The sequence below is a fragment of the Protobothrops mucrosquamatus genome, unplaced genomic scaffold, assembly GCF_001527695.2.
Source record: "Protobothrops mucrosquamatus isolate PMUCROS unplaced genomic scaffold, P.Mucros_1.0 scaffold298, whole genome shotgun sequence".
Taxonomy (NCBI): Eukaryota; Metazoa; Chordata; class Lepidosauria; order Squamata; family Viperidae; genus Protobothrops; species Protobothrops mucrosquamatus.
Genome location: NW_015386641.1, coordinates 668,634 through 681,941, shown reverse-complemented (window position 1 = coordinate 681,941; position 13,308 = coordinate 668,634). Strand labels below are relative to the sequence as shown.

The 13,308-nt window shown below is 39.8% G+C and overlaps 1 protein-coding gene across 1 annotated transcript in view; it reads right to left on the bottom strand.

Moving 5' to 3' along the window:
- The window catches only part of FNDC3B (fibronectin type III domain containing 3B), a 201,170-nt gene that overhangs the window by 47,996 nt on the left and 139,866 nt on the right, over positions 1–13,308 (bottom strand). Inside the window, exons 11-16 of the mRNA XM_015814932.1 lie at positions 8,532–8,656; positions 7,538–7,712; positions 5,431–5,517; positions 4,736–4,874; positions 3,139–3,210; positions 1,873–1,991 (exon numbers count right to left, since the gene is read on the bottom strand). Of these exons, the coding sequence (XP_015670418.1) occupies positions 1,873–1,991; positions 3,139–3,210; positions 4,736–4,874; positions 5,431–5,517; positions 7,538–7,712; positions 8,532–8,656 (717 nt within the window). The remainder of the gene's footprint in view (positions 1–1,872; positions 1,992–3,138; positions 3,211–4,735; positions 4,875–5,430; positions 5,518–7,537; positions 7,713–8,531; positions 8,657–13,308) is intronic.

The window sequence follows — 13,308 nt, the reverse complement described above, 5'->3', positions numbered from 1 at the left end:
CCATTGGGTGGGGGTGGCTACGGTGGTAACGGCAGACTGGGTGGGACTAAAAAGTTCAATCAATCAATTCCAACTTTGCAAGATCTTTTTTTTCCCGCGAAAAGTTGAAATTGATTGAACCTTTTTTTTTTTTTGTACATGGCGGCAGAGGCCTAAAGCGAAAAGGTTTTATAAAACCCAGCTGAAGGCCTAGGACTGGGGCGACGGTGCACGTGCCCACAGAGAGGGCTCTGAGTGCCGCCTCTGGCACCCGTGCCATAGGTTCGCCACCACTGCTCTACGCATTTGCCTTCCACATGGAAAAACAGAATTGGCATTTGACACTTCAGAAAGAATGGAAAAATGAAAATGCACATCAGAAATAAAATATGCTTCAGGAAATTCACAGTACTTCAGGAAGCTAAAGTGGCTAAATGTCTATGGAGATTCTCAGTCATGCAGGTCATAGTTATCCCTAAGGTGCTTTTTCACAAGGCAACTGGACTTTCTTGTTTTTCTTTGAAGATGTTTTGCTTCTCATCCAAGAAGCTTCAGAGAGCTGAAAAAGCTTCTTGGATGAGAAGCGAAACATCTTCAAAGAAAAAGAAGAAAGTCCAATTGCCTTGTGAAAAAGCACCTTTGGGCTAAAATGGCTAACTGTTCACCCAACTTTACTAGCAAATGTGTTTCATGTTTTTAAGAGATCAAACCATACATATGGTTTGACATAGGTCAGAAGTTAAGTCAGTACGAATTCAGTCTGAAATCTGTGTTAGTGAACTTTAAGGGATGAACTATAGCACAGTCTTGTGAAAATATAACATTTTTTTTAAAGAGGAACCGTCTGTTATTAATACCAAATTACTACTAGGTTAACCTTCCTCTCTTTATATAACCTTAATCATGGCTGGAACTGCCATTGCTAAGCAACGTTGCCCTTTATGATAATGTTGCTTAGCAATGGAAATTCCAGTCTCAATTACTGTCATTAAGTGAAGACTACTTGTAACGTAACACAGCCTAAAAGAGCAGCTGAAAATATACACATCACAATAGCCCACAAACCCACAGCCACACTCTGCCAGGAATTACCCAGAACCAAAGACAAGATACAGAAGGATGAAAGAAACAATGTCATCTACAAAATCAACTGTAACCATTGCAACCAATTCTACGTGGGACAAACATCACGTCAATTAAAAACCAGGATCCACAAACACCAGCTGGCAGTCAAACGCCACAATCCCAAATCATTAATCTCTACCCACGACACCAAACAGCATCACAACAATCATTGGCCACCACCCGCCATGCTTGTGAGTTCACTGAAGGCTGACACTCCACAAGCAATTCCATCAACAGACACATTGACCTACAACCAGCCTATGAACCCCTCAGACTCCAGATCAACTGCACAGCCAACTGCATAACCAATAGCACTGACCTTCAACCAATCCACACAAGCCCCCCTCCCACCAGCAGTTCACCTCCCAATAACTCTGACCTGATGTAACCTCCCCATCACAAGACTCACTGATGATTCGCACCTGACCCATCACAGACCCTCACTCAACACACCCACACCTGAAGCCCTTATCAACAGAAGAACACTGACACTCCCCTAAACTTCCCTGAAGATGTTACCTTAGCCTGGTAACGAACCATTCAGAAACCAACCCACAAGCTCATACACATCACAGTCAGCATAACCATTTGAACTATGACCATATGCATACTACATTCAAAACTGTATAGAAAAATATTACAGGTTAATGACTCAGAACACCTACTTAGCAAAAAATAAAAATACCAGATCAGCTCTACAAAAGTTGGAAAGTATGGCAGAATGGAGAGAAAGAAAACGGTACCCTTTGCTGTTCATCTATTTCTTACCTGACTGTGTCCACCAGTGCTAATACAGCATGCTCGGAGCTTGTACAAAGTGCCTGGCTTCAAGTATGCACACGTATATTCGGTAGCAGGTCCTCTATATGCAACTTCCCATTGATTTGCTGTAAGGTTAATTGGACTCGCTCAGGCAAATGATAAACATCTGTTAAGATACCATCTAGATTTCATTCAAGTCTCTGCCTTTGCAGTGATTTATAGCTCCTTCGTGGGAAGAAATGGCCTATGACAGGGGTAGGCAACCTTGGCTCTTTTATGACTCGTGGACTTCAACTCCCAGAATTCCTGAGCCAGGGGTCAATGGTGTTCTCTGGACTTGTTTTCTTGCAGATGTTTCAGTGAGAACAATTAATCAGTGGAATGGCTTGCCTCCAGAAGTTGTGGGTGCTCCACCACTGGAGATTTTAAAGAAGGGACTGGATAACCATTTGTCTGAAATGGTATAGGGCAGGGGTAGGCAACCTTGGCTCTTTTATGACTCGTGGACTTCAACTCCCAGAATTCCTGAGCCAGCCATGCTGGCTCAGGAATTCTGGGACTTGAAGTCCACGAGTCATAAAAGAGCCAAGGTTGCCTACCCCTGGCCTATGACCTTTTCAACCAGGTCTTTCCCATTCAGTCAGGCCTTTTCATTAGTTGAAAGCTGGATTTGCTTAATTGCTGAATTTGTATTTGCTAAAAAAAAAAAAGGCACCATTCTGGTTTTGGCGAGACCAACATTTCAATTAATTATGAGAGTTGACCAAAAAAAACCCCATCTTAACCTAAATAGAAATGAATCCTATTTTGAAAATAATTCAACATTGCTAACGATAGTTTTCATTTTGCAAAGCAAAGTTAAGTGCACATTTAAATAAATATATCTTTTTGCAATTAAAAAAACAAACAAACTTAGATTTACCTGGAATCTTATCAGTCCTATATAATTTTAATAGGCAAGTATAATTAAATATGACAGCTCAGAAAGTAATATTAACTTTTAAAAATTTGGTTACCACATCTGGACTACAGATTTCAATTTGTTTTCATTTTGATTTATTTGCCATTTTAATTTAATGATAAATTAATCAAACCCTTGAGGATGGTAAAGAATCACTACAATCAAATAAATTCAACTGACAAATTTTCAGTTACTTGATACAAAAGTTTTGAGAGTAGTGACACTTTTCTTACCTGGCTCCATGCAATTATATTTTCTTATGAACTTCATGCATCATTAAAGATACCAGACTATTTCTGAATCAAATTTACCTTCACAGCTTCCTTCTGAAACTTCTAACAGATAATTTAGGATTTCTGAACCACCGTTGTCCTGAGGAGGCTCTGTCAAAAAAAAAAAAAAAAGATTGGTGAGGAAAAGAAATAATAAGCAACTTATAAAAATGGGGGGGGGATTCTTTTCAGCAATGATTAGATGCAGAATCTATCTTTTAGTCAGTTGGCAGAAGATTACCTCCAATATGGTTGTTAGTCTATGTCCATGTTTGACGAGAGTTAGAACTGCTAAAAGTTTGTAAGCATAAAAGTTCCAACTCCATAGCTTTTTCAGCAGACCAAAAAATTATGTAACAGGCCTTTCCTCTTTCCCTCAATTCTCTGAACTTATTTCCCTCTGATTTGCCAAATAAAATCCACAGGAAGTAGATGACAGTTTTTTTTAAAAAACATGAATACATCTGCATATGCTTAAATGAAGTCTTTCTTGCTTGCGCAGATAACAGAACACTTTCCTCTTAAATGTTCTTTGTCACTTGTTTATTTTGTCATGATTTGTTATATTTTGTTTCTGGAGCAACACTCATTTGTTATGACGTTCTACAATTGCATATAGTACATTCAGAAGTTTGGTTTAGTGATTAAGGCACCTGACTAGAAAACAGGAGACTGTGAGTTCTAGTTCCGCTTTAGGTATGAAAGCCAGCTGGGTGGCTTTGGGCCAGTCACTCTCTCTCAACCCAACTCAAGTAATAGGGCAGTGATGGCGAACCTTTTAGAGACCGAGTGCCCAAACTGCAACCCAAAACCCACTTATTTATCGCCGGGTGCCAGGTGGGCATGGCCCACTGGGTGGGCGTGGCTGTGGTGGTCATGGCAGATTGGGTGGGTGTGGCCAAGGTGGGCATGACCACCTCAATGTTGCTCGTGGGGAGGGACACCTGTGGGGGCCGGGCAGGGTTGGGGGAGATCCGGGGGGTCTCGGGCAGGTGGGGCAGTGGGCAGGAGGCTCGTGCGGCGGGGTGATGCAAGGCAGGGCAAGGCAGGGCAGGGGTGCCATTGTCACAGGGCAAGGTGAGGCAGGGGCTGGGGCAGCTGCTGCCTGACACCAGCGGCCCCTGCACACAGGACAGTGAGCGCATGGGTGCTGGGATACATCCGGCCATGTGGGACCTCGGCAAGTTAGTGGGCAGCTGGTTGAAGAGGGATGATTGCCATCTCCAGGACATGGCGTGCGTGCCACAGAGAGGGCTCTGAGTGTCGCCTCTGGCACGCGTGCCATAGGTTCGCCACCACTGTAATAAGGTTATTGTTATGGGGAAAACAGGAGAAGGAAGGAGTATTAGATATTATTTCCGCCTTGAGTTATTTATAACAATAATAGGCAGAATGAAAAAATAACTAAATAAATAAGGCAGCATTTGAACAACATAAGCAAACCATTTTCTTTTCAGCATCAGTTCAGAGAATCAATACTCGATGTCAATTCTCTGCAGGCATACACTACACGTGTGGCTGGCAAGAGTGCAATATACAGTATTACAAGAAAACAGCACCAGTCCCCTCTACAGCAATGTCATGCATGTTAAATCAGTTCTTCTTGTGCTTTTAAGATACAGAGATGTACTCTTACCCCATTTCACACTGAAGCCATGAGATGTTACAGGCCCTTTAACAATGGGCCTGGAGGGAGGTCCTGGTCTGTCTGGGCTTGTGGTACAGACCATGACATCACTAGGACTACTTTTCCCTTCTACATTGGAGACAACCAGCTGGAATCAAAAAAATTGATCTTTTGTGAGTCTGTCTACATGTTGTGTGGCACAGTATAGTTATCTGCCAAAATGCTCTGTAAAAGTTTACCCGATTACATTTTAGTTATTTTACCAAAATAAATAAACAGTCACTGTAACTAGACTTTTCATTCTGAATCCACAATCAGAATCTTGTTCCTATGTTTATTTGATTGTGGATACATCAGGATATATTTCACAGTAACTGGAGAATTTTTGCAAGTACAAATTCAGCAGTTCAGAGAAAAAAAACCAGGCTGCCCCCTTGTGGCACCTTATTAAAATTGCATATAAAATTGAACATTGAAAACATGTGACATGAGATTGTTGTTTAAAAGTAAACAAGATATATAAATTTCTGCATGCACTTCCTTGAGAGATAAAACAATGCTGTTGTAACTTGGAACATTTACTAATGAATGGTTGTAACCTGAGGACTACCCATAACCTCTTCCCAATAATAAACATGCACGATACGGCAGTTCAAACTCTTGTGCTGAACAGGACAATGAAAATAAAAATAAAAGAAATTTACCCTGAATTTGTATTGTGTGCTTCTCTTAAGATTCTTCACAGTACAGGTTCGGTCTTCTCCAGTGTACCTTGGATGAAATGCATTATCCTAAAGGGCAAATGAGGTTACCAGTTAAAGAATAACAGCAAGCAAAAATAAATTCAGGAATATCACCCATAGTGTTATGCACCAAGCAATAAACCACTCCAACTGGGGCATGAAATATTTGTCCTTCTATTGTGAAAGTTGCCATTATTTGCAAATTAATTCTCTGCCTTTGAATTTTGCTATGTTCTGGTTTAGTTGTCTTTGGCCTCAGAACCTAATCTACCTTCTTTAATTATGAGCTGAGAAGGAATTTTGGTTATTTGTTGCCAAATCATAGTACGGTAACTTACTATAGTTTTTTTTTTTAAATGAAATTTTAAGATTGAGAACCATAAATGAAAGCTTGACATTTCCCAAACACCACCCTCACCTGAAATTTCTGGGCTGGTTTTACCCTAAATCAGGGGTAGTCAACCTTGGCTCTTTTATGACTCGTGGACTTCAACTTCCAGAATTCCTGAGCCAGCTGTGCTGGCTCAGGAATTCTGGGAGTTGAAGTCCACGAGTCATAAAAGAGCCAAGGTTGACTATCCCTGCAAATCATTACCATTAAAAAAAAGAGAAAGAATTTAAATTCCCGTTGCATTCCATTTGTAATAATAGCTTCAAGGGCCCTTCAATGTTTTTACTTTGATAAAGTGGCTCCCTCTTGTGTCAAAAAGAAAAACCACAACACACTTAGTAGTACGATGTTACTCATGTTGAGGAATGTTCTTCTTTTAGTAACATCCTATCTGTCCATCAGGTACGTGCTGGCAAAAACCCGGGAGCTTTGCCAAAGCAATAAAGTAAGGTAGAACATTTTTGGGAGGGAGCAACGTAATAGCTATGCAATATTGTTTCTTTATGTATCAACAGTTTGAGTCGTTGTGCTAGCATGTATGGAAATCAGATTGAAGTATGGCACTGCTCCCCAACGCAGGATAAAATGTTGGGGCAAAATGCCAACAATATATGTAAAACCAAGTTTTTGGATGGGTGTAGCAATTTCCCTTTGAGTGCAACTGGAAAAATTGCCAAGAACAAATATCTCTTAGGAGCCGTCTTAAGATGGACAGATCAGGAACCCTTTATAATACACTCCGTCAGATATTTAAAAGGCCTTTCAGATACTTAAGGACTTCTATGATTCATTTACCACAATAAGCTGTTAGGATAGGATTGCAGTCCAGGGGAACAATCCAAAGGACCCCTTAGGTCTCTCACAGGAAATTGAGGAGATGACATTACATTCCCTTGGGTGCATTAGTGTTACAGAAGCACATTGCGCAAACTCTACAGAAACAAAATGCATCGGCTACCCACACAAGAAAATAAAATCTCTGTTGGTACACCGCAAGGTCCAGTAGAAACTAAGGACAGTTGAGAATGTTTTAGAATTGGCTGTTGGCTCAGCTTCATTTATGGATTTAGAGCAGAGATGGGGAGCTACGACCCCTTCATGACTTGTGGACTTCAACTCCCAGAATTCCATGCTGGCTCAGGAATTCTCAGAGTTGACGTCCACAGGTCATAAAAGGGGCATAATTCCCCACTCCTGATTTAGAGCATGGGACAGAATTATTATGGCCACCCTGTAATGCTAGCTTTCTATGAAGGCCAAGCAAAACGTGGGGCATTATAAAAATGAGGGGTCAGTGGTGTTCTCTGGACTTGTTTTCTTGCAGATGTTTCAGTGAGAACAATTAATCAGTGGGATGGCTTGCCTCCAGAAGTTGTGGGTGCTCCACCACTGGAGATTTTAAAGAAGGGACTGGATAACCATTTGTCTGAAATGGTATAGGGCAGGGGTAGGCAACCTTGGCTCTTTTATGACTCGTGGACTTCAACTCCCAGAATTCCTGAGCCAGCATGGCTGGCTCAGGAATTCTGGGAGTTGAAGTCCACGAGTCATAAAAGAGCCAAGGTTGCCTATCCCTGGATAGGGTTTGTTGCATGAGCAGGGGGTTGGACTTGAAGACCTCAAAGGTCCCTTCCAACTCTGTTATTCTGCTCTGTTATTTTGGATTTCAGAACTTACATTATCTTCCTCCTGAATCTCCAAGGTGTACGTAATCACTTCTTCTGATGTGCAACCTTCTGCTTTATTCCATTGCAGTGTGATCCACGTTACCCCAGCACGGACCAGTCTTGGTGCTGAAGGGATCTGAGGGATGTTTCCTGAAGTGTAGCATACAACTTCTTGGCTAAAGCCACTGTGGAGTGAGGGAGGGGGGAGAGAGATGGGGAAGAGAGAAAGGAGGGTCTTTGGTAAAAGTTTGGAATTACACCGTGTGGAAGTGCAGTGGGTCTATTATTTTAATTGCCCTTTCTTTGTTTGCTAGACGTGTGTTATGTGCATGCTAAATTCCATTCTCTCTCTGAAAAAGGAAGAACTCGGCTGTGTTTCATAACAGAAGCTTCTCCATCTTTAAACAGAGATTACACTATTGATTCTCAGCTATACTTATCAGATTAGAGACAATATGGACAAGTTCAGAAATCCTTCAATTCAGCAAGGGGTGATTTTACTTAGCATTTGATTTCTATCTGAGATCCAAAAGATAGACATTTCCCCATTCTTTGATCATTAGTGATTTCTATATTCATGTTCTAAATTATATTAGGTACAATACAAGAGCTGGATATTTTTGACAGCCTTTCTGTCTGGCACTATTTTTACCAAGATTCTGCTTTCCACTATTTAAATACTTCCTGGGAGTTGGACTGGGATGTGCTTCTCTTTATAATCCTTGTTTATGCCTATTTGATGCTCTTTCATACTAGGCTTCGATGTGTATCCATTTGCATTTCTGCTTTAAGCAAGCTAGCCCAAAACTCTCTCTGAAATGAAAAATCCGTCCCCTGAAACAACACTGAATGGCATCTGGTTGGCCTCTGTGAGAAACAGGATGCTGGAATAAAAGGATCTTTTGTGGTCTCCAGCAAAGCTTTTCTTTCTTAACTGAGTTTGGCCTTTAGAAACAGCATGACGGATGGCTGAAGCATGTTATCAATCAGGCACCCGGACTTACCTTATGCCTATATCGTTCTGAGCTGCTAATCGGAATGTGTAACCCACAGCAGGACACAGCTTTGTCACCTTGTAATGTTTTTGGTTCCCAAAGTAACATTCTCTGAAAACATTACTCCTTTTCCCCTGAAAGACAAAGGTGTGAGTTCTATGAGCTTGTTCTTTTAATTTCTTTTTTCTTTCCCCCCCCCCCTCAAAGCAAAGAGCATTTTCTTCTGACTGGACATAAACAGTTCATTGTTTACTCATCTTCACAGTAAGATGCACTCTTCCTGGACATTTCCACTCAGCTATTAATCTCGCCTTTCTATCCTTCGCAACAGTTTTTAACCACAAGAATATCTTCACAATGATTCTCCAGGGGCGAGGCAAGTGAACACGATGGAAAACAGAAGTGATATCCAGATGCCCAATGGGGTCATGAAAAAATTATCCGAAGGGAAGGGAACCAATCACTGTGAGGGGTGTGTGGCTAAATAATTTCTCCAACTGTTTCTAAAGAATGAGGGAAGGAAGATTGGCAAGGGGCGCAGGCATCTTGGCTTCATCAGGAAGGTGTCAGGCTCCAAAAACCAAGAAAGACACGTTGAGGTCCTTCAAGCAACTTCCCTCATCTATAGACAGAAATCATGCCAAACTAAAACAGAATACTTCTACCATTCAACATCTACTGAGAACTACTAAGAAGGAGCCAGTTTAACTCTCTTACTCTCACACAAACTATGTAAAGTTTGCTGTGTTTTGATCCTCTGGAATACATTCCCTTCCTCCATCACAGAAGGTGAAAAAATTCCTAGGAACCAGGAACAACAATAAATCCCACCAATGGGAAACGGCAACTCAAGAGGAAATGCAGCAAAACTATCTAGCCTTTGAAGTATCGTCAGATGCAATCAGAAGTTAATTGATTCAGCTTTGGCCAAATTTTGACCTAAAAGGGGCCTTTGGGTGACACATATCTTTATAGTCCAATATTGCAAAAAGCATTATGTCAGACATAATGTTAGGTACCATTAGAATTACAGTGGTGGAGATTTCATTCTACAGGCACAAATTCATTGGATGTTATAGTTATCCCAATTGATGACCATGGATGTGGGAACTAAGGTCATCGAAGGATAAGAACTTAGATTCAAGGAAACTGGAGATGGTTTTGGTATTCCTTCACTCCATTTTTCCATTCCCTCTCAGTACTTTTGCAACTGGTCCTTCCAAGAAACATTAAGAAATATTTGTGGCCAGATTTTATTCACTTAATGGTTTTCTCCCAGATTGCAACATTTTCTGCAACCACCAAAGAACAGGGTTTGAAAGGAAATGCTATTCCTCCAATAAATCTGATCTCTTGCAATGGACAATTAGGACTATTGTCAAGTTTAAGTGACTCAGAACTTGTTCCAACAGGCTAGCATTTTATATGCAAAAGCATCTATAGAAACATTCTGAATAACCTTTGGATGCTGCTGCTCAGATTATTCAGATTCTAAGATGATCCTTCACATATGCTCAGAAATTTGCTATCAAATTTGACATTTTCATGTTCCCAATTGGAGCCTTTCCCATTATTTCACAAGGTATCATTTTTCATATCCCACTGCCAATGACAGCAGAGGTTGGCTGACATTTCTAATTAATGTAGGCATTAATTGCTTGGAAACTTTTGCATTCTCAAGCAAGCGGCAGTTTTGAGCAAGAACCAAAAGCAAATGGTCCATCTGACTTACTGATTTCTTAGAATCCTAAGTTATTTCTCATTTTTTCCCTCCAATTTCATTGTCCGATATAAACAGAATGCTTTTACAAAGGGTTGCTCCATCTTTTCTACAGAGGAGAAGAAACACTAATGCTAATGTACAAAAGTCAGGCAAATCCTCTCTCCTACGTTCCTAAATTTCACAATACTTATTATTGTCTTAAGGTCAGCAGCCCTGGGACAAGCCTACTCACTCTATGAAAATATATCAGTTGTGCTTTGACACTGCTGGAGAAAAACAGAGCAATTCTCCAGAGTTTATACAAACCAAAGCATCTGTTGATGAAACAGAGTACTGTACTAATTCACTTCTCTCTCACGTTTATCCTCATGTTGCCTGGATATATTTCCTGGGCAAGATTATTTGTAATTGTGTATACAAGATATATTTAGAATTACGGAGCCCGATTTCCAGTTTGCCATCACGGCCACTGGAAGGCGAGCTCCGTCTTCCATGTTCAGTTTCGCTCCACTGGGGGACCCTGGAAAGGGTCCAGAGTCACCCTGTAGGGGCGACAAGCAAGGAGCCCTTCCGCTTGATCCGGGGCAGCCCTCCAAACTGGCGGATGAAAGACCGGCCATAGAAATATGGCTCGTCACTAGGCTGCAGACAGCCGAAGTCAAACTTACCACCAGGCACTTCTTAAGCAGCATGAATGAGACTGTGTGAGATCTGAACCTCTCTTCAATCCTAAGTATTTTCTTTTCCTGTAAAAGCTGCCCAAAGTATCTTTCCCCCTGTGAGGAGAGAGGGAAGGGAAGTTCTATCCCACCCTCTAAGAATAGCGGTGACTGACTATCCAGGGGAGTTAAAATGCTGAAAGAATAACCTTAATCTAACTGGATTTATATGCTTCTAAAATTTGGGGACCAAAAGATTTCTTATCTTTACTGAAGACTTTGGTTTTTATTTACAAAAAAGACATAAAATTGGAAAAAGGATTATAAAAATTTTGGACTTAAAAAATCTTAAAGGGCATTGGTGACATCTTGTGGCCAAGTTTGATATTACAACTTGTTATTGCCTAAAGGAGACTTGGCTTGAAGCCCAAACTACAGATAAGACTTTTTCAACCTTGACAAATATCAGCTGTGAGAAACTCAGCTGTGTTCTATACTCAGTTATAAAATTATTTTCATCCTCTGACTTTAAAGCCCTCAGTTTAACACACCATTAAGAGAATATGGATGAAGACTAGGAACAGATTCTTTTTACGTTGAAAGCAATACATGAAACCATTCTTTCAGCTTGTGATGAAATAAGATGCTACAGAAAAGAACAAGATGTCAGCCTAGATATACGAACCCAAAATTTGAATATAATTAAAGAATCAACTACGGAGAAGCTAACAGAAGAAATGGAACAATTAAATACTTTGATAGAGGATTCAACTGACCAACAGTCAATGGAAAATCCAGAAAAGGGACTGACAAGACTGAAAATGGAAAAAACTTTCTATATAAACCAGAAGAAACTTGAGGAGCAAGAAGAAGAACAGACCGAAGGGAAGACAAACATATCAGGACAACTATGGGGATCTGGCATAATAGAGAGACGATTCGCTAGCCCTTCCAAAAAAATGGCGACTGAATGTCTCCTTTATTTTAAATAATATATATAACAACCCGAGGGAGATCTATTTGATGACTTAAAAGCACTGACAGGGAAGGCAAGCTGGCAGCCAGAATAAGGCTGAAGAAAATTGGGGTTTTGATTTATTAGAGAGGATTTTATATTACTAATTAAAATAGAATATACTCAAATAGACAAGATATGTATTTTGAATACTAGATATTGTTATGAACTGAGATAAAGAAAATTTTGGTCACTTAAAACTTGGAAATATAAATATTAAAAGTTAAATTTGAATATTGATGGGAAACTAAAAATTGGGAAAAACTAACAACAGGACATTGATTGTCTATAAAAATTGAATGTTAAAGCAACTAGGATATGTATAAGCTAAAAATGTATTGATAAATGTAACTGCTATTTTTACTTAATTGATATAATAAGAACTGTATTAGTTCAAATATGAGACAGTAGATATTAAGGAAAAAAGAGAGGAAATATTTGATGTGGTAGCTTGAGATTTGTACTAAAGATTTTTGTATGTTATTGAATTATCGATTAACCCAGCCACCACGTTGCTTTTTAAATACTTAAATGTAAAATGAGAAAATCAATAAAATATTACAAAAAAAGAGATATATTTAGAATTACGAAGCAACTAGTTGTAAATGTGAGGGGAAAGATGGTGGGTTGGAAAGAAAGAAAGAAAGAAAGAAAGAAAGAAAGAAAGAAAGAAAGAAAGAAAGAAAGAAAGAAAGAAAGAAAGAAAGAAAGAAAGAAAGAAAGAAAGAAAGAAAGAAAGAAAGAAACCATTTAAGCATACCTATTGACTCTTATACAGGTGGTCCTCAACTTATGATCAGAATTGAGCCCAACATTTCTGTTGCTAAGTGAAACATTTGTCAAGTGAATTTGCCCCATTTTACAACCTTTCTTGCCACCGTTGTTAAGTGAATAAATGCATAACTAGCTTGGTTAAGCTAGTAACACAGTTGCTAAGTGAATCTTTCTTCCCCATTGACTTTGCTTGTCAGAAGGTCACAAAAGGGGATCACGTGACCCCGGGACACTGCAACCGTCATAAATATGAGTCAGTTGCCAAGCGTCTGAATTTTGATCACATGACCATGGGGATGGTGCAACGGTCATAAGAGTGAAAAATGGTCATAAGTCACTTTTTTCAGGGCTGTTGTAACTCCGAACGGTCACTAAATAAACTATTGTCAGCCGAGGACCACTTGTACGTGTATACAACCAGAGCTATTTCTCCATCACAACTATCAGAGAAAGAGAGAAACTGAGGAAAGGAAAGATGGGAGGGAAGGAATTTGTAGTCTGGATGCAGGATAAAATTAATTGTAACTAGTAAATTGAAAACTCTCCTTCCCAAACTACGGTATTTTTTTCTTTCATCAAAAATTTCATCAGAAATTTCTCATATTTATCTATAAA